General features: G+C 41.1%; 3 protein-coding genes across 8 annotated transcripts; 1 reads left to right on the forward strand and 2 right to left on the reverse strand.

Annotated features, from left to right (window-relative positions):
- Positions 1-1,947: 1,947 nt before the first annotated feature.
- On the reverse strand, positions 1,948-6,055 carry LOC144703746 (histone-lysine N-methyltransferase, H3 lysine-9 specific SUVH6-like). 5 transcript variants are annotated; one of them, XR_013581618.1, is made up of 4 exons: positions 5,937-6,055; positions 2,743-5,836; positions 2,429-2,505; positions 1,948-2,345 (listed from the first exon to the last, which is right to left on the reverse strand). XR_013581618.1 is itself a non-coding variant. In XM_078575993.1 (3 exons), the coding sequence occupies exons 2-3, from the start codon at positions 5,792-5,794 to the stop codon at positions 2,765-2,767; spliced, it is 2,934 nt and encodes a 977-aa protein (XP_078432119.1). In that variant the 5' UTR covers positions 5,795-5,836; positions 5,937-6,055; the 3' UTR covers positions 2,725-2,764. The 5 variants fall into 5 exon arrangements, 1 of the variants encoding a protein (XP_078432119.1); XR_013581616.1 differs by having other exon boundaries at positions 1,948-2,353; XR_013581617.1 differs by having other exon boundaries at positions 1,948-2,353; positions 2,429-2,514.
- Positions 6,056-13,276: 7,221 nt separating this feature from the next.
- On the forward strand, positions 13,277-19,798 carry LOC144703747 (conserved oligomeric Golgi complex component-related / COG complex component-like protein). 2 transcript variants are annotated; one of them, XM_078575994.1, is made up of 13 exons: positions 13,277-13,472; positions 13,557-13,709; positions 14,056-14,204; positions 14,981-15,058; positions 15,154-15,247; positions 15,320-15,394; positions 16,414-16,710; positions 17,334-17,401; positions 17,497-17,551; positions 18,228-18,366; positions 19,005-19,189; positions 19,262-19,439; positions 19,512-19,798. In XM_078575994.1, exons 1-12 carry the CDS (start codon positions 13,329-13,331, stop codon positions 19,430-19,432), a joined length of 1,608 nt encoding a protein of 535 aa, XP_078432120.1. In that variant the 5' UTR covers positions 13,277-13,328; the 3' UTR covers positions 19,433-19,439; positions 19,512-19,798. The 2 variants fall into 2 exon arrangements, with proteins under 2 accessions (XP_078432120.1, XP_078432121.1); XM_078575995.1 differs by having other exon boundaries at positions 19,516-19,798.
- On the reverse strand, positions 19,434-23,012 carry LOC144703749 (U-box domain-containing protein 34-like). The gene is made up of 3 exons (XM_078575997.1): positions 22,749-23,012; positions 20,854-21,594; positions 19,434-19,689 (listed from the first exon to the last, which is right to left on the reverse strand). The coding sequence occupies exons 1-3, from the start codon at positions 23,007-23,009 to the stop codon at positions 19,489-19,491; spliced, it is 1,203 nt and encodes a 400-aa protein (XP_078432123.1). The 5' UTR covers positions 23,010-23,012; the 3' UTR covers positions 19,434-19,488.
- Between the last annotated feature and the right edge of the window lie 4,152 nt (positions 23,013-27,164).

Genomic DNA, 27,164 nt, shown 5'->3' on the forward strand with positions numbered 1-27,164 from the left:
ATCTATGATAATTGACAGTGCCTTACTCTAGTTATTTTCATCATCATCGTTAGGTTATATCCATCTCATCGTCTCATATTACCATTGCATAAGTATTTACACATTCCTTTCATGTCTTGTGTCTTTCACATCACCAAGTTGTTATCATATTACCATCATCCAAAAAATCATTCTTTCATCACATATCTACGTATCTACTTACCTTCTTATCATGCTATCATCAACCCCTTCCATGTCTCACCCAATCTTATAATCTAGAGCTTATCACTATCTCATACCTATTATGACCGTCTTTATCTTATTAATAATCACTACCTGAAGAATATTAAATCTGTAATTATCATTCCATAGGTAGACATTTCATACACATCACCAGATAAATTTATTTCTGTCAGTACATATTTATATTTTTATTAATTAAACTCGAAAGCACCAACGGCGAAGTAAAACCCTAGTTTTGAGTGTATTAGTAGGGTGAAAAGACACCTAAGTGATCAAAGACCAGTGGAAACTCTTGTCAGAGCTTGAATTGTATTACCTTGAATTTGGTGGAGGTGACTAATGACCCACCAACAGGGAAGATGTAAAGCATATGCATGATCACCAAGTCAATACGCTCCAAAAGGCAAGTAATCTCTAATTTTGTAACCAGGTTTCCTTCTTGTGTGTGACACATGCCATCCACCTAGAATTTTAATATGGGGACGTTCCTTGAGCGGCGGTCCATTCAATCATGCTAAGTCATGTGAGTCCCACAATCATATTAATATACATCATGATGGCATGGCCTTGTATTTGTAGTATGACATCAGGAATCTAGGTGTCTGATCACCTAAGCCTTGTCTATTTCCAAACTGGATGAGTTAATGGGGTGTGGCCCTGCTTTGTAGCTTTAACTCCTATGATATGCTAGGTGTGTGTTCCAAATTGTTAGCGTCGTCATCTTCATGCTCCACCGAATCTCTGATGTGTGGTAATGATATGGCAGCATTGGGACCAGTCATTTGGGTGAGATACAAGACACCTGATCTTGTGTTCTCATGGGTCGAACAATAGGCACAAGAGTCATATAGCTGGATAGAAAGAATGGACCACATCCCAGCCCACAAGTGCCAAGAAATAGTTCTGGTGCCATGTGTATTTTGGGTGTGACAAAGTACTTTTGGGGCCACTATGGGCAGGGCATGGCACTCATCATCTCTCATGGCTTCCAACTCATCATGAACATTTTGACAGTTGATGATAACATGCTGGATGATAAGTAAGCAACAATGTAATGATGAAAGTTGTATACAGTTGTGACAGTTGCCATCAATGTCATGCATCACATCCAGAGATTATGATTGTGGACAGTTGGGCATGCTATTTTGGATATGACTATCAAAGGAGAGTTGACTTGCTTCCCTTCCATGGTATGGCAGGCCTGCAAGCATGCGCATTCGGGATTTGGCTTGTTGGCTTTGCAAGATTATATTTTAGAGCAGTTGGGTGACTGCGAGGCTGTGGTAGAGGTGGAAACAAACGGTTCCCATTTTGAAGTCAGGTACAATGTCAGAGTGTGCATCAAGAAGGCATTGACTATGGGAGTGGCTGGATGACTATGTGACACTACTGGGAAGCACTTTCGCCGGAAGGTTGTGTGGGGTTAGGTTATGATCATGATAGTGCATACAGGTGATCATCGAGATGTTCCTCAGAGAGTCACTCCAACACGTCCACAGAGGACATCATGAGGAGATGGTGGTTGGCACCTGACTTAAGGGAATGCTCCTATTGTATCCAATTGGCATGCAGACATGTGTGGCGTTTCTGGCTTTCATACCTAATGAGACAACCCAAACGGATTGTGTCATCAGATGTAGTTCTCACACAACTACCAAAAAACCTCAAACTGCAAATAACCATTAAACAACCCAGAGAAATGGGAGATATTCAAGAGAGAAGAGATGGGTAGATGTTCACGGTGTTCGAGAGAAAGAACGGAAATGGTAAGAGTATGACGACAGTTAGAATCAACAAGAGAAATAGAATCAACGACCTACTACAAGAACAGAGAAAGGCAGAGGTGTGATTACTCATGCCTGAATACAGACTCTCTCTAAAATTCTGAAATAGAAGCTAAAGAGGCCTCACAAGTGGGTCATGGCGCCTCATTAGTGAACTTGGCATTGCCTCTGGCCGTGCAGTGCTTATAGATCCTACTACCGATCATACCAGATTGACACAACCTCAGAGACTCGATGTATCAATGTCATATCTATTGTATCTTCTTCCTCAAAGATGGTTCGCTGTAAAGTCATCTCCCAGGGAGTCAATGCCACAGAAGTATTGGAGGAGAGAGGGACCTGCACAGCTGATTAGGTTGAGGGGTCAGAGCAGACGAGTAGAGGGAAGACGGTTGAAGAGTAGAGAGCTGAAGTTGACTCACGTAGAATGATTTCTGGTATTTCCCTTTTCCGTGAGAATCATCATATGGTTGGCAAGGAGTAAGTAGGCCAGTTGGACCTGTTGGGACTGTCTCAGTCGGATTCGTTTTAGATGTGAGAAGGCATCACATCACTTTGACAACAATTACAAGACAAATAAGAACAAACGTCACTCTCAAAAGGCAGCCCTCAGCAAGGCACCACAAATCAATAAAGGAAACAGTGAGAACCAGTGATTTTTGTGAAAAGTGGAATTTTTATAAATCATTTTTTCCTTGCGCTATATGATATGGAGAGATACCAAAAAATGACTTACTATATAAAACATCCGTGACTTGTCAGTACAACCGTCCAGTGCATTCAAGGGCACCACAGCAACACTCCTTCACTTTTTCATTCCCATCAGCATCAAGAATCTCACCCACTGTGTAATTATAGTGGTAAGTAAGCTCCCGCAGAGGAGGAATATTTTCGGCAGCAAAAAACATAATATGGGGCATGCTCTTGTCAGCATGATCATAGATAACATTTTGGGCATAAAGGTTAGGTGAGCAGCTATGATTGATGAATCTTCCTACATTCCCATAGCCCGCAGCATCAATAGTGAACTCTCCATTCTCCTGATGTTTGCGAGGAGAGACAACCATTGATTCCGGGTTAGGAGTTGGGGGACCATCCACAATGTCCTTCCCAATGTCAAAAAGATACTCATCATTGCTCCTCTGTTCAGCCTCAACATCTTTGATTAGTTCTCCCATGTACTCACAGATGAAACTCCCAGACGGAATAGAAATTAAACTCCTGACTCCCCAGCCCATGGACTTTGTTTTGAAGATCTCCAACGGAAATTTAAGTCCATGCTGGCTGACCCTGTTATAACATGAGGCAGGGCACTTGCATGAAGGCCCACACTCATAAACAAGGGTTTTTGCCTCAACAATGGCGCCATTGAAGTTGAAAGGAATCTCTCTGCCATTTTTAGCAGCGCATGAGCAACTCTTGGCATCGGAGCATCTCGTGGTGCAGCTACATCCGCTGAGCAACTTTGGTACATACCAATAAGGGTATATCATCTTGGTTATATAAGTGAAAGGTGCCGGTACATCATCATCAATTGCGTTTACCACAGAAATTGGTATTCTCTCCAGACCTCCCGAGATGTCTTCGATACATACCCCCCTTGTTGCACAATTCGTCGTTTGGACACGTGTTATTGAAGTCTCTGGCTGCCCAGGAATTCTCATTAGCTTGAACTTATACATCGAAAATCCCTGGGGACCCTTCTCGACCCAGTAGTCCTCCACAAGGTATAAACCGTCGTAAGTAAATGTTGAGAGTAGCTTTGGCCTCCCATCAGGGGAATCACTGTGACTTATTTCTTTGCACCGGCGGATAACCCGGACCGGCGTCTTGGCCTCTATACAGTTCTTGAGAGCCAAATTCCCACGTTCAAGCTTCTGATCCTCGGGCGGCTTATCCCCTTCAGAAGGACGGCCGCCTGAACCTGAGTATATCAAGAAGTCACCACTATCCACATCATCCCCTCCACCAATGGATGCAACAACACTCAATGCCCTTAAAGACTTGTTTATCCTTGCGAAATCTATTCCACCTTGGTATGAACGGTGAAGGCCCACAACACGAAGCTCAGCCCTGTAGTGAAACTGGTCGCCCACTTCAACGCCAGGAACAGAACCTATCATGGGACCATCTGCATTAACAAGTTGATTCTTTGCCTTGAGAATGTTGGCCGCTGCAATATCAATTCTAAGTTTTTGTCCATGTTTCTTGAGTGCCGACTCCTCACTGTGCAAAAGCTTTCTGCAAATAGTTTGGAATAGACGCAAAGCCTTCCTGACTTTTGTGCGTTCTGGCAAATCATCCTCATCACTTCTGGTTAAGGTTGACAAAGAGGGGCCAAAGGGCAGCAATTCGATACAATGATCCTCCATCGGTGGCTGCATAGGAATTGCTGCATCAGCTTCTTCATCTTGAGATAAAGCCTTCTTCCTCTGTTTGATAACTTGATGTGATGAGAGTTTCGAGAGACCCACCTGTTTTTTGGCTTTCTTTTTTCTCATAAATATGGATCCTCCGGATAAGAATTTTCTCTTCTCTATTCTGATTTCCTTCTTCAATTTAGAACTAGAATCTTGTGAATTCTTACTCATCATGCCACCTTCTCGTCTCGGCTCCAAATGGGAAATCGGCCGAGCCATGAGTGGCTTCATCGGCTTAAAGCCTTCTGCTGAACCAAGGGCCAACGGGTCCTCCTGAAATCCAGAAATCCCATTGTCAACATCTGCAAGCTTCACAAGTTCAAGGTCGTGGCAGGAGAAACCTCTATCTTTGGTAAATGTGACGTCCTCAGCAACACATAAAGCGCGTTGTGCCCCATCTTCATCTTGAGAAACCTGAGCCAACGTTTTAATAGGTGGAGAACAAACAATGTTTCCAATATTCTCCTCAACAATCTCTTGTTGTGGAGACCGGCAAAGATCAGGACCTCTGTCATTACAGCCTTCAGTGAGCGTTGAATTAGAGATGGGCCCTTGAAAGACGTTATTTGAAGTAACATCATTCTGTTCATTCTTCAGAAGATCTTGCTCATCTTTCTGGATCTCAAGATGTGGAGAAAACAAGCCTTCTACGGCCGATTGTGAACAAGATAGAACTGCAGAAGTATCCCCATCAATTGTCCCTTGAAGACTTGACTTCAAGCAAGACCCTTTAATTTCAACATCCTTAGCATCTTTCTTTAACCATTCATCCCTTGTCCCAAAAGAAGCATCTCTTCCACAGCCGGAGGGAAAAACACGTCTGGCAGAAATCTTTCTTCTTTTAGCAGGACCATATAGTTTAGAAACGCCATCATCAATTCCCACATCCTTCAGCCGAGCATGCCATTGTGACAAATTGGAATTGCCATCCGGGATTCCAATGTCATTCTCATTCATATGAATGCCATCTTCCATAGGGAAGGGATTAGAATCACCATTACTTGGTAATTCAACTGCCTTGATACGATCCTCAGACATGGGTATGTCATGTATCTTTCCAGTAGGATACTCTGGCAACTCCTCAGATTCTGATTTCGATCCACTCTCCTTCTGTTCATGTATTGATGAAGGCCTTCTCGTTGTCTCAAAGATCTCTTGAACTAGGGTTTCACCCGCCAGATTCCTGCCCACCTCTGAAATCAATCTCTGCGGAATCTCCTCAGATGATGCGCCTCCAGACCCGTTTCCCGTAATCCGTCTCTCGATTGGCGCTGCATTCCGGCCACAGCCCTTGGGGAACCGACGCTTGACAAATAGATTTCGCTTCTTGTACCTGTCCGGCATCAATTCTGCGGAAATTTCCATCATCCTTCAAACCTTCCACGGAAATCCCTCTTTCATCCGCCGCTTCTGAAGAGAGAAAAACAAAGAAAATGATAACCTACGATCGATAGAATGGATTAAAAAAAGAGAAAACTAAAAAAAATACGTCTCATTCAAGGAGACAAACCAGGAATCAGGTTGGATCTTCGTAAGGGCAGTTCTTCGTATCCCGATCGAGGCGCCGGAAATGGCGAACTCGGACGAAGAGAGGGAAGTAGTGGTGTGCTAATTCCGTCTTTAGCGGTCTGCCCTTTTCAAGAGGAAGATGGGCCTTGAAATATATCAATACGAACTATTGGGCTTTGTCCATTTAGCCCATTAAAGTTCTGACAATTATCCAAAGTTAGATGCTGCATTTAGGGCATGACCTAGGTATCACTTTTTGGGAAAAACCTAAACCTATACCTAAACTCGGTACGGTCTCGGTTCTGTCAAAGAGCCGTAATGGTTCTGTATAAACTATAGGTCTGGTCATTGGTATCTTAAGAAATTGAAATCAAAGTTGAAAAATTACGGTCAACATTTCAGTCAAGAGATTGACAAAGAGTTGGACAATCTAGTAGGTAAAGATATCTCTTTTGTCAGTGATTCAATACAGAATCAAAGAAAATTTTGGCATGATATGTATATATCAAACTTTCATGAGAAGTAACCTTTTATAGTAAAAAATATGTTCTAGAGCCCTTAAATATATTAGGCATTCATTTGCAACACTATGGCAGCGGTGATGACGAGCAATGAGGGGGGTGCGGAATCTGTATTTAGAAAAAAATTCCTCCTATTGAAGCACAACTTTATGTATAGTTGATATTTCAAAAACATGCCGTGGTTTTGCTGGTGGAAGGGTTTTTTGTGTTATTGGGACATCCAAGGCCCTTGACCCAATGGGTGTGAGAAACCCCTTCATGCAATGTATACTTACCCCCTTTCTACATAAGTTTGGATTTTTTCTCCCTTTGGAACTTTGTTCTCAGGTCCTTACCATAACTTTCAATAATCCCATGAATCATGAACCGACTGTATCAGTTTGGTTCTGTTTTACCAAAGTTTGGTAAATAATGATCAACCTCAACTTCATGGTTTCCAAGTTTGATCTCTTCGAGCGGTTTCCCATCCAATAAATTTTACTCCAAAATGGTCGTTCTCAGAGTGTGGGCTTTCCCCATCTTAACCCATCAAATTCTGACACTTGGACCATTAAGTTGCAACACTATGAGTGGACATGCTCTCTAGAATCAATTTGATGGACTTAGAATAAGGTTGTTCTTTAACAGGCTTAGTGAATAGTCAGGTGGTCTAAGGTGGTTTGATTCGTTGGTTCAAATTGCCCTCTGCCCAGCTCTCTAAGCATCCAATTCATCCATCATGCAAAGATTGGGCAAACTATAAGGTCAGGCTAATTATTTTTAAGGAAAATTATTTGTTGTAAAATTTCAATTCAAAATATAAATATTCCAAGTCTGAGACCCTTGAAACTTCCCTCTCTTTCCATCAAAGCTGCCCTACTTGGTGACCACCTGTATCTTTGAAACCCCCCTCTGGGCCCAAAGAATTGTATTCAATCGAGTCTCGTTCCTCTCAACACAACCAGATCCGCTTGAGGCTCTTGTTTTCGTCAACAAAAAAAATTCTGTGATGTCGTCACCTTATGGTATGTGATTTGTGTTCATTAATAACTTGAGAGTGTAACACTCTAAAACAATTTATCATTCCAGTTAATAAATTCAATAGCTCTATAATTAATTATTAATTAATTACATTGCATATATATTAATTAATCAAGGTTCCATTTAACCCAATGGATTGGTTACAATTGTTGACCCGTATGTTCTAGACTACACCTTGTGCACTAAAAGATATGGAATATGATAACTCATCTACTTGACTCTTCTAAGATGACTTCAGGAATATTCAATTGTTAAAATCTAATCATTCGTCTCTTATAGTACTGATGTGTTTGAGAAATCATTTGAGAACTACTTCTCTGATATTATATTGCTTTGGACAAGGACTTCATTGCATCATCTTCCTTGAGCTGTTTACTCTTATACTGAGGGCGGATAATCCCATCTTTAACACTCAATCATCTTCTTGAATTCCATGATAAGGAACTCATAGTTCATTGTCAAAGTACAACCGTCCATCCATAAGACATCTTTGGTGTCTCATGTCACGCGATCAAATCCAAAGCTAAGAAAAATGCTCTAATTGAACGTGTGTCGGCCTCTACGCTTGGGCAGAAATGTTGCGCGTCCTTTGCTTGTGCAGCAGAAGTATCTTGGGACAGCTTTAGATTTCCTGGAGATTAGGAGAGAAGGTAGGGCTAGGCTCTTAGCATCAAATAGGACATTATATTATAAGGAACAAGGATACATCAGAGGCCGTAGCCATTACATAGGAGAACAATAGGGATGATATTGAAGTAACGAGACATGGTGTAACATGCGCCTAGGTAGCGGCGCTCCTACGCATTGAGGCACGCAGCCCCGACCTACTGGCATCGCTGCTACAAGCGTGCCCTGAAGCCGGATGCCAAGAGCCACACGGCTGTGGGTCATGGTCCTTGGCCCATCTGTCGCACCCGTAGTGCTCAGTCCGAGCCTTGATGCTCCATGCACCACCAGCACTCCCGTTGACACCTCCACACTCAGTTCGTATTGGCGCTGCCATGCTTAGTGCCCCAAGCTTTGGCATCACGTACCGCAGCACTACCCGCAAGGACGGCCAACCCCCCGCAGCTGCCTTGGCGCTCTCTATGCACCAATGCCTTAGTCTCCTGATGGGATGTCTCTCGCCATGCGCCCCTGTGCACTCGCAGCACATATCGCCCTTGCACGAACATCATTGGCGGTCTACGAATGTAGCGCCCACGGCCTATGCGCGTGACTTCCCCTAATCCCCCGCGCTTGCATGCGGTCAAGCACAAGTACCAAACAGGCCTTGGCTTTAGATATCAAGGTCAAGTGTCACCACACGTGGTGCGTGCGGTGTACATGCTTACAGATTCGATCTCCAATTCTGAGTCCAAAGTATACGGACATGTCCTCAATAGTTAGCAAGCAAGCCTATGTGCAGGAATGCCACCTACTTTGGGGGCTTACAACTAGGTATAAAATTGTGACATGAATCAACCTGATTGATTTTTTTGTATAATACCATTTAGGGATTTTTACATATCAATTTCATGAACTCTTTCTGTTAAAGAGCAGATACTATCCATCATTAGTATATCCACACTAATGACCACAAGGTCAATCATACACGTCATATGAGTGGCATCAAAAAATGTAATTTTAACTAGATATTTTGATGTGCATATTAAGTATCTTTTTAAATAGAAATATTAATAACACATGTCTGAAGACCAATGATCGTCACACTTAAGGACTTCATTATTAACATTACATGATAATAGTAATGAATAATATTTAATTCAACGAACATAAATGAAACATTGTAGTGTGACTGACATGTAGACCACAGAACATCAATCATCTCGACCATGTAGCAATTGTGACTTGAATATGGGATATGTAACCCTTATGACTCCCAAAGTCTGCATAACCCTCGGGCTTGCGGAACCATCTTCCCGATACATTGCATTGTTTAACTCCCACACTTGCAATCCAATAGACAGATCTATTTGAGTTGATTTTAATGGACCATTGACATCCTTATCTAGCTTGGTACCTCACTTTTTTGTTTGATACATTAATACAATAGGTAATAACGTGCTAATTGTAAAAAAAATATCATGAATTTCTAGTATTTATGAATTAAAATGATTATATATGTGTCTTATAAAGCTCAAAAGGATCAAATTAATTTTTATAACGATACACTGATTTTTTAGTGCTTTTTATTCATTTTTATAAATCATAATCTGAATTTTAGAATTTCTTATGTTAAAAATTTACAACAGATATAATTGTCTAGGTCAGAATATAAATTTTATATTTCTCTGACTTAAATTTGTAAAGAAATATTCTCCTAGAAAGATTATTTTTTTTAAAAAAAATAAGCAATTAAATATTTTTTTCTCAAATTATTCGAGGAGTTTTTTACAATTTTTCTGATTTCCCAAACTTTAGATGCGGCAATCTGCCACACGATCAAGGAAGAGAGAGAAAACTTGATGGTGGATAATGATTCAACTTAAATTTGCAATATCTAACTATCTAGGAGGCGTTTGAGAATAAAATTTTGGTGGTAGGTTTGCCTCCATCTTGTCCATCCATCTATACCCTCTGGTCAGACCCTTGATCCATGTAAAAGGCATTTTATAATTACTCTCAGTTTAGTAGGCTGAATGAAACTAGTGATTTTGAGAGCAATCAAGTTTTCTTGGTGCCTATCATTGCTCTAAGATATAAGACAAATGAGAACTGGAGGGCCTCTGCCACTGTTTCAAATCATATTGATCCTAGAAGAATATAAGAGTTTATGGTGAGTATTCCTCCACTTACTTCAACATCATATGCTTGACACTCATCCATCAATCCATATCCACCTAACTTTGTTGCGGATCCATCTCTATCAATCCATCATCCTATCTCCACTATTCCATACATTATTCTATTCCGACATCACCCTCATCTCATCATATTTTTAATTTGTACATATCTCATCTCATTCCCTTATCAGCATAAAAAAGCCAATTTAAACCCTAATTTAGGTTTGTATTATAGTTGAAACATGCAGATCCTTGTATTTTCAAATGGATGTAATGTATGATGAATTGACAATAAACTTCTTGGCTTTTCCTCAGTTCTATATAGCTAATGATGTGGATAATTTTTACTTCTTGTTCTCATATGCATCCGTATTTTTTCTTATTTTTATTCATTTATGGTTTAAATGTGAAGCATGGCATGTGATAATATCAAGAACAATGAGCGCAGTGGAAAAAATGACTGGTTGATCAAGGCAACGGAGTGAGGAGGTCCACTAATGGAATTATATATGATCTGAGAGTTAATGACATATTATATATCTCATTCAGCCTTCATTAATATATATATTATACCCCTCTAAGGCTTGGAGTCAAATGATATTTGCAATGTTAAGTGAATAATGGTGATATCATATTATGACGAGTGATTAACTTTAACAATATAATGATATATCCTACATTTGATATCTTTTTCAACATTCACTAATATAAACCATATTCATTTCTATGCACATGTGACACATTGAAAGAAATCGAAGGATATGTGCAATGATAAGTAAATTGTGATGGATCACAATAAAGTGATTATGTATCTTTTAGCCTGTATCCCTAACATTCCATTCGTAGGTTATGGTGTGGATAATATTTTCTCTTGAGTCCAGTCTACAAATATGTTCAACTCAAAAATTAGGGTTTTAGTTCATCTTTAGTGTTTTTTATTCTAATCAATACAAACAAAAACCTACAGTGAAAATAAATTTACCTAGTGATGAATGGTAATTAAGGATCTAATATTATTTAAATAGTGATTATTGACAAAAGGGGGAGATATAAAATTACGGTCATCGAGGCGATGAAAATGTGAGGCGAGAAGGTTATCGTTATCAATAAGATTAATATGATCAATATAAATTATGGTGGATAGGATACAGTGATATGATCAAGATATTAAGAATGAACAAGACGATGATGAAGTACATATAACGAGGTATGAATATGATTGTTAAATGATATCATGGAAATTTACCTTAAAATAATACATATAACATAAGTATCAGCATCAAAATGTCTATAATTTTATCATGGTTTAAATTGATTAAAAAAGCATTTATAGTTATTTTATGAATTTCCAAATTTTATGATATTTTACCGATTTTCTCACTTAATATTTTATTAGTAAATTATTGTTTGCAAGTAGGAGAATATTAAATTTCAATTATTTGATGCGTTTGCTAATTTTGTGTAATTTTCCTGAGTTTTACAGTAACATTACCTTAGATTTAATGCGAAGTTAATTTTAAAATTCTGAAAATTTTACAATTCATAATATATAATGTTTGTCTTTATCTGCCTCAGATTTTTTGTGTAGAACTACCCAACAAAGGAGAAAAAAATATTATCTAATTATTAATTCTTCAACTATAAAATGTAGATTATTTTGCATCCCAACTTGTTTGAAAGAAATATTGGTATAATTCATAAGATTACAGTTCGTCTTTAGTCTGCCCAAGATTCCTATTTTTCTCCTTTAATTGGTCCCCAAGAAAAAACCAAAGTTAGCTATTATCAACTATTAATTCTTCAATGATGAAACATATACAATTTTACTCAGGTATTCTTGAGTGAATATATTCATAATACATATACCTTGATTTTCATAAACCCGATATTCCTATTTATCAAATTCTCATTAATCAAATTAATGAATAAGAATTACCTCAGTTAATTATTATTAAAATACTATTACACCACTTAATGATGAGACACCTGCTGGCCCATGCCCTACTCGTCACGTTTCAAATATCTGTACAAATTTTGAACTGCTCGTCACGAGGGGCATTTGATGTGGCTGGACATATGTCCCTCTGAAGCTTTCATTAACGATGTTTGGGCATGGCCCATTTGTCCCTTTAAATTCTGATACTCGGCCCATTAAGCTGATTCACTATCCTTGCCCCAGCCCTCTTAAACTGGTATACAGGTCTAGAATAGGCATCGGGGATCGGATCGGATCGTTCAAATCTTGATTAACAGATTCGAACAAACACAAGCCGATTCGAACGATTTGTTCGAATCTTTCGATCGAACAAACCCTTTGTTCGTGTTCGATCAAAAGTTTCGAACGAACAAATTGGGTTGTTCGTGTTCGATTGCCATTTGTTCGACCTTGTTCGAACAATTTCGAACAAATGGCCATCGGCGCCAGCGACACTCTCTGGCGGCGCTGGTGGCCGCTGGCCAGCGCTGGCGACCGCTTGCCGGCGCTGGCGGCCGCTTGCCGGCGCTGGTGGCCGCTTGCCTGCGGGCGGCTTCTGGCCGGTGCTAGCGGCCGCTGGCCCGCGCTGGCGGCGGCTGGATGGTCACTGGCTGGTGCTGGCGGCGGATGGATGGTCGCTAGCTGGCACTGGGCGGACGCTGGCGGCCGCTGGCGCCGCTGGATTCGAACATTCGATTTGATCCGATTTGAACAACGTGTTCGAATCGGATCTTATTCGAACATTCGATCCAAACAGCCACCTTGTTCGAACAATCCGATCCGAACAGATGCTCAGATCGGGTTCGGATCGGATTTGAACGGGGCAGATCGGTGTTCGGATTCGATCGTTCAAATGCCCGATCAGATCGAACATTCGAACAATCTGTCCGAATCACTGAAGCCTAGTCTAGAAGTAAAATCTCTAACACAAACTTATTCCCAGAGTTTGGGCTTGGCCCATTTCAACCCATTAAATTCTAACACTTGGCCCATTAACATGTGAAAATTGGCTCTAACTAACCAAGAAGAATACCAAGGATTTAAGAGGAAGGGAAGAGAACATCAGAACAGTCTCAGATCTGGAGATCAGAATGGGATTGGAGAAGATCCAAGCTGGGGAGGAGGAAGCAGAGGAAGAGGCCATGGCGGCCTCTGCAGTGCTCCCCTTCGCAGATTATTCCCAACAGCAATACGTTTCAGAGCTTCTCTCTTTCACCCTCGATCGTCTTCACAAGGTGTGGCTCCTTCACCGCTTTTCAATCTAACTTACGCGCGATTTTTTGTTTTTGTTGTTGTTGGAAATTTTCGATCTTTCGTAGGAACCGGAGCTCCTGAGAGTGGATGCAGAGCGGGTTCGAAGGCAGATGCAGGAAGTGGCAGTGGGGAATTACCGTTCCTTTGTTGCTGCGGATCATGCCCTTTCTGCCTGCCGAGATCAATTGTCTGCCGTGAGCCGACACCTCGACTCTATGGTACTGAATTCTCATACTTCTCGATTTTCATCGTTCTCGCCCGCCATTGTCTATTTTAATGCATTTGTTCTTCCGGGATTTTTTAAGTATTTTATATGTTTTAAATGTCGAAGCTTCGCCTACCTCGACTGCGCACAATAATTAAACATAAGATGTTTGCAGTGCAGAATAGTTAAAATGTTGAACCATTTGGAGACTTCACTTTTTTTCTTACTGGGTTTACTGTTTTTACTTTCTATCAATCTGAGATGAAAGTTCGTTTTTGGCTCATATGAAGTATCTTTTTGTAATTCTTTTAATGTAATTTTTTCGAAAATATATTTTAACTATTCTCTCTATATTTCAGATAAACGAAATTCCTAAACTTGCAGCGGGTTGCACCGAGTTCCTTGAATCTTCACAGAAGATTTTGGAGGAGAGGAAAATTAATCAGTCACTCCTAGCGAATCACAGTACCTTGATTGACTTGCTTGAAATTCCACAGTTAATGGACACGTATGTACTGTCTCTTTCATTATGAGTTGATTTAATTTATGTCCTCATTCCGTGGGTCTTTCGACATGTGCTATTGAAGTTTTATGTTTTAGAGTGATCTAAATTATGGAACACTTGCTTATCCTTTTATCTCTCTTGGTTATTTTCGTGCAATGGCCATACTTTAATTGGAAAGGTGTTCAGCGATCTGTGCCGTTTGTTAGCTATCCATAATGTCGAGCTGTGACTGAAAGCTAAAGAATAGAATTAGGATACTCGAGTGATTCCATTGCCAACGGCAATTTGTTGACATTTATATCTACTCCTTAAATCCAAGTGTACTCCGAACCTTTTTAAGTAATCATATCTGATTTAGTCAAGCCTTTAGTTTAAAAAAAGGCTAATGACAACCGTATTTGAATATTTAGATTTTCATAAACACCAGGAAACCAAGAAGTGTCCACTACAAATACAGCCCTTTTATTTCCTTAGCTTGGAGATAGTATTCTACTGTCGGTGTGATCCATTTGATGTCATTATGACAGATTATGTTTCAATTTGACGACATCTCATTTTGTCAACTGACCATAATCTGATTTGTTTTGAGAGCTGAATTTGAAACAGAAAAATAAATCATATATTTCCCGCTAATCAGAACGAGGTCTAAATGAATGACTGGCGACCTTCATTTCTTTTAAGTCATCTGTTTTTTTTTATGCTACCAGTTATTCTTATATTAAATTTTCTTCTTTTAAAAGAATATAGCTATAATAGTTTGAATGTCACGTATATGGCAGGTGCATACGCAACGGGAATTATGATGAAACTCTTGATTTGGAAGCTTTTGTTTTGAGGCTTGCAAAAGTGCACTCTGAGTAAGTTTTTCTTCCTTACGCTATTACTGATGCCCTTGTCTTATCCCATTCCTTTTTACTGACTTATTAAATTTTTCCCCCTTTTTTGAATGAAGACTACCTGTCATCCAAGCATTGGCGGTAGAAGTTAAGCGTACTACTCAAGCTATGATTTCTCACCTTCTGCAGAAACTTCGATCTAATATTCAGGTATTCTGGATAAACGCTCCTCCTTGATGGATAATCGTTTTTTTATGATTTTAACCTGGTTTTTTTTCCCAGTTACCTGAATGTCTTCGCGTTGTCGCACATCTGCGGCGTGTGGGGATTTACAGTGAATCCGAGATGCGCCTACAGGTTCAGTATTACTGATTACATTCCAAAGTTATCTTTTGTTTGTTTATCTACATCAAATTTGTGAAGTGAAGTTGGAGTATTTTTGATTGTATGATTTTAGCTGGCTGTATGATTTTACCTTCTATCGAGTACATTTAAGTACTTATACACGTCTAATCATTGTTCCTTTTTTATTCTCTATGACCTTAGGAAATAAACGATGACTTGAACATCTTTTGCACATTGGCGACCTTAGGGACAATTCATTGACTTTAAAATAAGACAAACCTTTAACGGAACACGTGTTCACTGTACACATCAAACCTTAGGAACAAGTGACTCTACGCATCAAACCTTTTTGGAACATCCTTTATCGAGTGCAGTTAAGTACAACTATCTGATGCAGCTAGTGATACAGGTTTCATCATCAGCATGTTTCTGATGCAAATCAGTGGGTTTGTATAGAGAAAAAAAGATAGGGAGAGGATTAATAGGATAGATGTCATGAAGAGAGGATTCGATTGAGTGGGTCTTGCCAGTAAGGTGTTATGATTGGCTGGATATCGTCTAGAGAGGTAGTCTGATAACATCTTCTTTGCTACTGTTTATAGGGAGGGCTACATCTTTATAAAGGGAATAGCTAGAGAGAACGGGGAAGACCTAAGTGTCCTTTGCGAGGCCTCTGCTGAGTTCGTATCAGTTCTGGGGATGAATAATAAATCGGATAAATAATTGTTTATAAATATTCGCATGGTTCATGTGGATGATCTCTTCTGTGGCAAGGTTTCTTGGTGACTCTGTCTGTGAAAGGGGATATAGCAAATGTTTCAGACTGTATGCTATCTTAGGTGACAACACATCAAATAACTGGTATTTCTTTCGCTTTATGTTTATTTCCTAAGTGAAATTTGAGGAATATCTGGGCCATCGATCACCTTATTAAGAGATTCTACTCTTACCTGCGACAATTTTTTAATGAATTCTGGTTTTAGTGATTTTCTTCTTTCCAGATGACGTTAACTTGTAGAATGTCTTTTCAGTTTTTGCGGTGTAGAGAAGCCTGGCTTTCAGCGATTCTTGAAGACTTGGATCAGAGAAATGCCTATGAATACCTCAAGGGAATGGTGAATTGCCACCGGACTCAACTCTTTGACATTGTTAATCAGTATCGTGCGATATTCAACAATGACAAATCTGGCAACGAGGAGAACTATGATGGCGGGCTTCTTTTCAGTTGGGCCGTGCATCAAATTAACACTCATCTAAGCACACTGGGAGCCATGCTTCCCAAGATAAGTGATGGTGGGGCGTTGTCAAACATCCTTGACCAGTGTATGGTAAATGCATTGCTGACTGCCTGTCCTATTTTATTTTATTTTTTCTCATCTTTGGCGAAGTACTTTGTGAATCAAACGGCCAATCAAATGTCCCTTGACATCATCAGTCATCCGTTTTGACCTCAGAACAGAAACAGAACGAAATATTTCGTGCCTAGTTCTGCGTCGTCCCATTCTGTCTTGGGGTGCTGGTGACTTACTCGAGATTTAAACAGTCCTCTATCCATTCGGTCATCCATTATGTTCAATCCCTCTGATGGAAATTGAGTAAAACTGCAGCCTCGGTGATGGATGAGGAACCAAAATTACGTTCCGTCCTGTTTTGTCCGTCCTATTCTGTCTTTCATTCCCTAGCCTTATGGCCAATTCTGTTTTTACTTCTTTGCTGACTTCTCAAGGGAGGGCTCCATAGATTCAAGTGGAAAACTATTGCAAGGAAAATACTAAAATACCCGTGGAGGGGTAAAATGATGCGAATACCTTTCTGGGGTACATAGGACATTATAATCTTTCCCCTGCATTATCTGTGCTCATCATCTTCTACTAAATCATGACCAATTGGTCTTCTGATGATCTTTACCTTGTGATTTTCTTCATTTTAAAAATTTGTGGCATTTTTTCAGTACTGCGCGATGGGTCTCGGCCTTGTTGGACTGGATTTCAGGGGCCTCCTTCTACCTCTCTTTGAAGAGTAAATAAAATTTCTCATTTTCATGTGAAAAAGTGCATTTCACCTGCATTTCATGATTTATTAGAACTTTTGTGACTGACATTTCGTCATTTCAGTGCAGTACTTAATCTATTCACCAGAAACATGGAGATTGCCGTAAAGAATTTCCAGGTAAGAAGAAGCCACCCATCGCATATGATTATATTAGGGATAGGATTTATTGGGGGCAGAGAATGTAATCTGATTGGTCCAATTGATCACAACATCCTGATCACAATTGACCCATAAACTATATCCGATTGAGAGGGCTGATCGGTGGTAGATCGTCAGATCAACCGGTTAGTGTAATGGGCTGATCAGTCCTGTCACAAGCTGCCAAATGACTGGCCCCTTGATCTTTCTCTCAAGCTTGCCATCCGCCGCTGTATGGCACGGGTTTTTTTTGATGGAGGGAGCAAGCTACACCACTGCCCGCTCCCCCCAGTGGAAAATAGCCTTTCCCATGAAAAAAAAAGACAGCAGTAGATGGTGGGCATGCGAGATAGTTTTCTTCTTCTTCCTCTTCTGCTTCCTCGTATTATTATTATTAGTTCTTTATTATTCTGATTGTCACCAATTATGATCAGACCAACTGGTTCATCCTGATTTTGTTTATCGACTGGGCCAGAATGCTAGTTCGTCATCTGTCCAAAATTTAGATCGATTGTTCACACCAGATGGGGAACCAATTTTCTAGCGATCCAATTGATTAGATTGAGATTTTCAAGCGGATCCCAACTCCATTCTCTTTTCTAACCCGTTCATATTTTTTTCTCTTTTAATCGTTGAATTAATCTTCTTCTGTCAGGAAACGCTTTATTCACATCATTGGGTTCCTTTGCCCGCCGTTGGCTTCACAACGAGCAGCACAAATGAGGAGAATCAAGATGATGTTACTCCACCATCTATTCTGATGGAACATATTCCGCTCGCTGTATTTATCAATGGTATGTAAATTCACACGGTTTTGACGTCACTATATTTCTCCTTATTTATCTGGCATTTCATCTAGTGGCTTTCTCCATCGTCACATTTCACTTGCTGTAAATTGTAATGTAGACGGCATGGACGACTGCTTTATCCTCTGGGTCAAAAAGTTTACAAAGAAACTAAAACTTTTAAGGAACTGAAATGTAATACCCACGATCATAAGTTTCATAATTTGTTGCTAGTACTTCATTAACAAACGGTTTGAGACATCATCGTATTCGATTCTTCACAATGTATTGCTTAGGCTACTTGAACGTAGTTCCTTCCCCTCCGCATAAAACATTAGAGGAAAAAAACCACTCTGAGGCCTTGGCTGTTATAAACATTCTAGAATAGTTGAGTACCTTTATTAATGCATAGGTTTCATTAACTAATGGTATTGTTCATCCTTATATTTCTCTTACAGCAATAATAAGTTTACCTAAACATTCCTGAAGAAAAAAAACAAAACGAGCCCAGAGCAATAATACCAGGCATAGAAACATTGGTGTTGTTAAGGATATAATTGTTAAGAATATATTGCTGCGCTCAGCAATAGCTTTTAGCACAGTGGTAAGCGCTCAAATTCAAACACTGTCATAAACTTCTTGCGCAGGCGTCTCGCTAGCTATGAACGAGCTGCGCCCGTGTGCCCCACTAAGGTTAAAGCATCTCTTGGCCCAGCAGCTGGTGGGCGGGCTCCAAGCAGTCTCCACGGCCCTTCTTCACTACAACTCAACCCGGATTCTTCGAGACACCGAATCCTCCCTCTTCCTCTCTCTGTGCCAGGTGTTCATCGAGGTGGGTCTGACTGTATAGCCCTTCTCCGATGCAGTCTTATTAATAACCTCTGATGCTCCAAATCGCTCTCAGGTTGTTTGCTTATACTGCGCAACTAGCTTCGGCCGCTGCTACCCGGGCGGCGCTGCCTTAATCTTGGAGAAGAAACCGCTCTTTGACGGAGTCGGCCGGCTTTTGGTGGGCTCCCTCTCCCATGACATCAAGAAACATGGCGTTCAAGAACCTGAGGCGATGACTGTTTGATGAGGCTGTGAGTTTTTTTTTCACTATTTTATAGAAAATTGATAGATTATCAGTGGTCATGGCTGATGGTGGTGGGCAGTCAGCGCCGACTTCCAGTAAAGAATTGCACGTCGGAGGGCGTGGTTCGGGGCAAGTCGTGTGTGAGGCAGGGGCAACTTGGTGACAGGGGAAGTTCTCTGCTTCTCGATCCAGTCTCTGATCGCCTTATGCTCGTAGGAGAATCCATCGGCAGCTATGTAGGGGTTCTCCATCAAAGCCTTCATGAGACAGAGATATAGAAAAAAGATGAGCATGTAAGATACTGAACTTTGAGGAACTTGACTAATCCATGGTATAAAGTTTGTTAAAATTTTTGAATTATGAAAAGCTTACTAGTCCCTCCCCATTTAGAGCACAGGGAGATGTTAACCACTAAGCCAGATCATGTATTTTTGTTTACTCTACCAGTGTGAAAATTAAAAGATATGAACAGTTTATTCGCTTGACATGGTGGACTTGTAGGAGTTTGGGCAGAATAGTGTGAAATTGGTACTTTGAAATCTCAATCAAAACACTACTCAGAGACTGGACATGGAAGGGCTTAGGTACTAATAACTGATTAGAGCCAGACATTGTAAAACTTAGAATCGATTTAAATTTACCTACAAAAAAATCATCAAGGAGCAATCTTAAATTGTGGTATTGAGTGGGAAAAAATCGTTCACTGGGTGGGTTGAACTGCAAAACGACGCAAATCATAGTAAAATAAGACCAAGAGGGATCACTCATAGGCTTGATTAAATCCATATCTTTTATACTCTGCGTCAAACACTAGTACAACTTAGAATCGATTAAATTCACGTTTTGTGTATAAAATTGAAAAATTGTGGCATTGGAAGAACTAAAATCATTCGCTGGTTTGTTATTCAAAAAGAAAAAAATCATTCGCTGGTTGGGATAAACTCCAAAACGACCAACATTTTAGTGTAAAATAAGACTCAGAGGTATCACTCTTGGACAACTTATTATAACCATATGTTTGATTTTCTGCATCAAACTCTGGAAAATTGTATTAACTCTTTATTGTTCTTAAGGTGCAACTGAAAACAGCAAGAATTCTTTTTTAAAAGCGGAAAAAACAAAAAATAAGCAAGACAATACAGAAAAACAAAAAATAAGAAAACAAAAAACAAAAAAAACAATTAAAACAATAAAATAAAAAAAACAGAAAAACACATTAAAAAACGAGGAAATGAAGAAGAACAAAAAAACACAAATTAAGAACGAGGAAAAGAAGAACAAAGAAACACAAAAGCAAACACAAAAGGAGAAACGCAAAAAATAACAAAAAACAGAAAAGAGAAAAAACAAAAAAGAACTCATAAAACAGAACAAAAAAACCCACAAAAAACAGAATAAAAGAGGTTTGGAGAAAGAGCGACCTGGAGAATGGGGCAGAAGAAGTGGCAAGGAGCAGGGTCCAAGACCCGGGGAGAGGACTCGGCCAACTCAGCGAGGCGAGCGAGCCGGGGCAAGACCTCGTCCACCAGGTCAGGCCGGTCCCGGCACCTGAGCCGGCAGCACCCGAGCCCAAGCCGAGCCAGCTCCTCGGCCTGACCGAGCGGCCAGTCCGGAACGGACCCATCCATCACCTCCAAAAGCCGCCCCCGTTCCACCGCCGCGCCCACGACCGTAGCCAGCCCCACCGGCGGCGCCCCCGTCAACACCTGCAACGCCACCACCCCGAACGCGTACAGGTCCGACCTCGGTCGCAGCGTCCCCGTTTTCTGATACTCGGGGTCCATGTAGTGCACCGTCCCCGCCAGAACGGTGTCCCTGTACTCCGTTACGCCGTCGGGGACGACGCGGGAGAGGAGCCGGGCCAGACCCACGTCGCCGATCTTGGCGACCAGGTTGCGGTCCAGGAGGATGTTGCATGGCTTGAGGTCGCGGTGCACCAACGGGTCGGGCTTGGCGCCGTGCAGGAAGGCCAGGGCTCGAGCCACCTCGAGCAGGACGCGCACCCGGGCGAACCAGGGGAGGGCCGCGGTCCCGCCGTGGCGGAAGAGCTTGTCCTCGAGGCTGCCGTTGTGCATGAAGTCGTAGACCAGGCAGCCCGTCTCTGGGCACGCGCCCAGCAGGAGGAGCAGGTTCGGGTGCCGCAGCTGGCTCAGCAGCTCCACCTGCGTCCGCGATAGCGAGATACTCGGTGGGTAGCGAGAGAAGTGAAGAGAGAGAGGTAAAAGAGAGGGGAGAAGAGAGATAGGAGCGAGAGCGGGAGTTGAGACATAGTCGGTAGAAAGAGAGAGAGAATTCGATGGAGAGAGATAGTAGCGAGAGCGGGAGAAGAGAAAAAGTAGGGTGAGAGAGAGAGAAACAAAGGGAGAGAGGGAGAAGAGACATAGTAGGTTGAGAGAGAGAGATCGATGGGGAGAGAGAAACAAAAGGAGAGAGGGAGAAGAGACATAGTAGGTCGACAGAGAGAGAAAACTCGATGGAGAGGGTGATAGTAGCGAGAGAAGGAAAAGAGACATAGTAGGTAGAGAGAGAACTAGATGGAGGAAGAGATAGTAGCAAGAGAGGGAGAAGAGACATAGTAGGGAGAGGGAGATATAATAGTGAGAGAGGGAGAATAGACACAGTGGGTAAAGATAGATAGATAGATAGATAGATAGATAGATAGATAGATAGATAGATAGATAGAGAGAGAGAGAGAGAGAGAGAGAGAGAGAGAGAGAGAGAGAGAGAGAGAGAGAGAGAGAGAGAGAGAGAGAGAGAGAGAGAGAGAGAGAACGAGAGAGGGAGAGGAGATGGTTGGTAGAGCGAGCGAGAGAGGAGAGACATACTAGATGGAGGAAGAGATAGTAGCAGGAGAGGGAGAAGAGACATAGTAGGGAGAGGGAGATATAGATAGATAGATAGATAGATAGATATAATAGCGAGAGAGGGAGAAGAGACACAGTGGGTAAAGAGAGATAGATAGATAGATAGAGAAAGCGAGAAAGAGAGAAAGAGAGAGCGAGACAGGGAGAAGAGACATTGTGGGTAGAGATTGCGAGAGAGAGGGAGAGAGAGCTTGATGGAGAGAGAGAGAGTAAGCGAGAGAGAGAGAAAGAGAGCTGGATAGAGAGAGTAAGCGAGAGAGGAGAGAAAGAGAGCTGGATAGAGAGAGGAAGTGAGAGAGGAAGAGAGGGAGAGAGCAGAATAAAGAGAAAAAGCGAGAGGAGGGAGGCAGAGAGAGAGGAAAAGAGAGGGAGAGAGAGCTGGAAAGAGAGAGAGAGGGAGAGAAGAGAGAGAGAGAGAGAGCTGGATAGAGAGAGAGAGATAAACGGGTTACCTCTAGGAGAAACTCGTCACGACGGCCGAGCGCGTCCTCGCGAAGGGCTTTAATGGCCACGGGAGTATTGCCGAGGACGGCCTTGTAGACGCGGCCAAACCCGCCCTCGCCGATCTTCCTCGACGCCGAGAAAGACTCCGTGGCGGCCTCTATTTCCTCGGGAGAATAACGCCGCAGCGTCCTCCCAAAGCCAAAAAATACTCCCTCTGTAACGCTCTCCAACACTTTCCTCTCCTCGTCTTCATCTCTCTGCAACTGCATCTCCACCTGCCAAAACCAGTTTTCTCACGCCAAACGCTGCGGTCGCAAATGAATCAGTGCAACTCACCTGTTTCTGGGCACGCGCGAGATCCTCTCGAACCTGATTGTACATGGCGATGGTGTTCTTCAATTCAATCTTCAGTTTCTCTGCATCGTCCTGCTCCTCTTTCTGCCACAAAAAAACCAGTTAAATGCATAATTCTCTTCGAGTTTATGAGATAAGATGATATCTTGCTTGAATTATTGTCTTCTCTCGGAAGGAACCCAGACAATCTTGCTTCTCCAGAGCCCTGCCCTCGAGGAAGACGTTGCTCAAGTATCGTCGTTTCCTTTGATATTGGCGAGGCGAAATATCGTCGTTTCCTTTGCTCGCGCGAGTAGGAAGTTCTGCGGAGAAACAAACGGAGGTGTTCTTGGGCTTATCGAGTTTCGCGTATCCTCCTTTTCGTATTATCGTTCTCAGCCCGGGGATGACTCGACATCCTGCAGAAGATTATTGGAGTTAATTGGCGTAAATCTGGGTTGTAATTAAGAATATTAAGTGTAATGGCGCACGGTTGTGGAGGGGATGACGGGCCCTTTTGACGAGTGGACTGTGTTGAGATACAACGAATACGTTCAAAAAGCTTGGAGCAGCCTTCAGGACGGCAGTCGGCACGTCTGGTCCCTTCATTATCCTGGGAAAATTCATCAGGAAAGAAGGTAAAATGAGAATAATTTCACTATGTTGGAATTCATACCGTAATTTCCATGTTTAATTGTGAGATGGGTAAAATGTTCAAAGACTACGCTTTTGTTCATCTGGATAATTCCATTCGTTTTTTCTATTTATGAAATATTCTTTTTATGAGCACTAGACTAGACTAGTGTTCTAGCAGGATCTTCTATAACGCGAGTTAACCCCTTGCATACTGTTTTTGAATTTGAAAAAAAAAAAATTCAGATCATGTGAATGAGGAACTCAAACTTCAATATTCAAGATATCGTTTTTCACAATTACAGTCACTTTGTCTATCACATATCCTCCAAAATTCACTTCAAAGTTTTCGAAAAATTTTACCCGTTGTTTTGTTTCCGAAAAGCCAAGAACTCTGAATCGCAGAAAAAAAAACAATAGGGCAGAAAAACATAATTGCCTGAAGTAGGTAATTCGCATTGACCAAGAGGTGATTTTTAATTTTTCTTCGCTAGAATCGTCAGACAAAATCCATTCAAGAATTAGAGGACAAGTTTCTATGAAAAACCTATATTATACGTAATCAAAACTTTAATGGGAAATACTTGAACATAAATACCTTTGAAACCAGGTCCAGGAAGAACCGCCTAACACAAGATTCTCGATCCTAGAATCTGATACCCAATTAAGGAGGACATCTGCGGTGCAGTCTCCATCAAACACCAAGATTTCTACCTGCGATGGCTACCAAGACTGGTGATGAGTACAAAAAATTCTAGCTTCTCCATCCAAGAGACGATTATTCAGAAAATAATAATAACCGAAAGATAAAACTCACGTTAGTATCGCAAAAAATAAAATATGATGCTTTATTATGTCATGAGTAATAACGACTAAAATGAATAAATATAAAACAACCAATCACTACATAATATAGCTATAACCCATAAATAAATGAATAATCGAACATGATACCAATCACAGAAACAATGCAGAAAAATAAAACGCATTTTATCGCGAACAACAATCTGTGATACTAATCATGTCATAAGTCATAAAGACTAAAATGAGCAAATATAAATCAACCAATCATTAAACTCATAGCTATAACCCGTTAATAAGTTAAAAATCGAACATCAAAGCACCCGAATAATAACAGTCGCAGAACAATAATAAAAAAAATAAACGCTTGTTTTTTATCGGAAACAATAAATATGACACTCTATTTTGTCACAAGTCACAAAATGAAATATTTTCCAATAAAATATTTTTTTTCACACCCTCTCTCTTTCTCTGTGTCTACTTGTTCTCTTCTCCTTGGATCTTGAACTTCTACGACGATAACACCCCACGCCAATTTGGCGAAAGACCAGAAAGTGGGAAACGCACAAAATGGCGAAAATTATCGACCTGTTTATTCGTCATGCAGAGCTTTTTGAACGGAAGAATCGCTTCCAAGGCATGCATTTTCCTATCTTTCTCGTACCTCTCCGCCACTTCCCTTCTCACTTCTCCAATCGGAAAGAGTCTCCCCGCTGCACAAACTTGAAACGATGAGCCGACCATTCTCTTATTCGAAGAAGTCTAAAATCATGAAAAAATGGGTTATGATGATGAATGCGAAGACAGTCTCTGACGCACCAGAATCAGGAATCGCCGTGACAAATGGGATAACATGAAGGAGAAACACACGACGAGCATCGATGAAGAGATTATCCGCTGCCCATCGCACCGCCATTGCGCTTTGACTCCCCGACACCGCCACGGCCACCGATTCCAGCGGCTCCTCGTCGCCATCGTTGAACATTGATCCCTTCTCTCTCTACAAATCACAGAGAAGTGAACGGCGACAGTTGGAAGAAGATGAACGCAGAGTTCGCTTTTTATACTGTTTTTAAGTCACCCGCCTGTTAATTAATGCAGAATCGTCGTCGAACGGAAAAACGATCGTTTTGTTACCTCCACGGTGGGAAAAGATAGACCAGCCGTAGACTCTCAACTAAATCAAATGGAGCGCAACGGCTCTACAACAACGGTCCGGATTCTTTGACCTGAGAATGGAAGGCCTAGAATGGAAGACGATCACAAATGTGATATGATATTAAGAGAGAGACTGAAGCAACATAAATATGGTATTATACAACATACATTCTGTAGGTATCTATCTGTTTGTCTAACGATCCATCTATCTGTTACATATGCCTCTTTAGCTTTATCCTAGATATCCATCCATTTATTGGATATGTCAGTTTGACTATCTGTACGTATATAAATCTTTATCAGCCTCTTCTGTGTATCCATCCATCCATCCATCCATTGCTCTGTCTTTCTATATCTATGTACCTTTGTATTTAGTTTACAGGGTCATCCAGCTATTCTAATTTCTGTATCCATACATGCGGCTTTCTATCTGTTTCTTAATCAATCTATTTAAGTGTTTAGTTTTTATGAGGAATCTGAGGTTTCTTTAGTTTACAAGCTAACTTAGTTGTTCCTTGGAAGAAAATGGTGAAAGGTGACGAATGTCAATTGACTTTTCATTTCTTATCATCCGCCCACCTTTCGACCTCTCAATACATCCATATGGTTAATCATTCAGTCTCCACGAAAAAACTGACATTTCTTTTGGGGAATCGCGATTGGATACTTGGTAGAGAGACTGATTTTGAGACGAAGTGGCTTAAACTGGAGCTCCAGTAGAGCATGGGCATGTACATCACTGTCTACAAGAAGGGAATCATGACCTAGCACGAGGTAAAAGCCAACCTTGGCGATGCACATATTTTTTCTAAGTCAAGAATAACACTGTGGGTCATTGACTGTGTGAAAACAGATCATATGGCCCCCGATATTTCTAAATTCCTTAACTATAGGCCTATTGATGGCCAAAGGAGGGTGTGCAGGAGGAGAAGCATTGCAGGTTGCAGGTATCAGTAATCTTGAGGTTCATCCTCTAGGAAGGCTGAGGAATGTGTTACATGTTCTACTGCTGAGAGCACACCTGTTTTCACCTCAGCGTTTAGTTAAAGAGCTTCCTTACAGATTTATACTTGACAATGATGAATATTATTTCTATGATAACATGGTGGGCCAGAAGACTGGATGTGTTAAGGCTAAGGATGGATTGCTGTTTTTTGAAGAGGGAGCAACATGTTTCTCCACTCTGCAGTCTGTTTGGGACGGAAGGGAGAGAGCACATGAAGTTGCTCAAATGAAAGGTGACGAATGTCAATTGACTTTTCATTTCTCTATCTTTCCCGTTTTGGCCATCCTTCTTTTGCCTTGTTAAAGACCTGGTTTCCTTCTCTGTTTAAGGATGTTAAGGTTGAAAAATTATCTTGTGATGCTTGTCAACTGGAAAAACATAAAAGAACTTCATTTAATCATATTGGGAGAAGGAGTGATACCCCACTTTATCACATTCATAGTGATGTATGGGGTCCGAGCCCAACAACAAGTATATCTGGTCACTGGTGGTT

The sequence above is a fragment of the Wolffia australiana genome, chromosome 5 (assembly GCF_029677425.1).
Source record: "Wolffia australiana isolate 7733 chromosome 5, ASM2967742v1".
Lineage (NCBI taxonomy): Eukaryota > Viridiplantae > Streptophyta > Magnoliopsida > Alismatales > Araceae > Wolffia > Wolffia australiana.

Coding starts and splice junctions, on each gene's coding strand:
- LOC144703746 (XM_078575993.1), bottom strand. CDS start 5,794: ATGATGGAAATTTCCGCAGAATTGATGCCGGACAGGTACAAGAAGCGA. Junction 4,385..4,480: donor AAAAGAAAGCCAAAAAACAG/GTGGGTCTCTCG, acceptor ATTCCTATGCAG/CCACCGATGGAGGATCATTG.
- LOC144703747 (XM_078575994.1), top strand. CDS start 13,329: ATGGGATTGGAGAAGATCCAAGCTGGGGAGGAGGAAGCAGAGGAAGAG. Junction 13,473..13,556: donor CCCTCGATCGTCTTCACAAG/GTGTGGCTCCTT, acceptor GATCTTTCGTAG/GAACCGGAGCTCCTGAGAGT. Junction 16,711..17,333: donor ACATCCTTGACCAGTGTATG/GTAAATGCATTG, acceptor GCATTTTTTCAG/TACTGCGCGATGGGTCTCGG.
- LOC144703749 (XM_078575997.1), bottom strand. CDS start 23,009: ATGCAGTTGCAGAGAGATGAAGACGAGGAGAGGAAAGTGTTGGAGAGC. Junction 21,595..22,748: donor GTGACGAGTTTCTCCTAGAG/GTAACCCGTTTA, acceptor TCGCGGACGCAG/GTGGAGCTGCTGAGCCAGCT. Junction 19,690..20,853: donor TCTTCTGCCCCATTCTCCAG/GTCGCTCTTTCT, acceptor TGTCTCATGAAG/GCTTTGATGGAGAACCCCTA.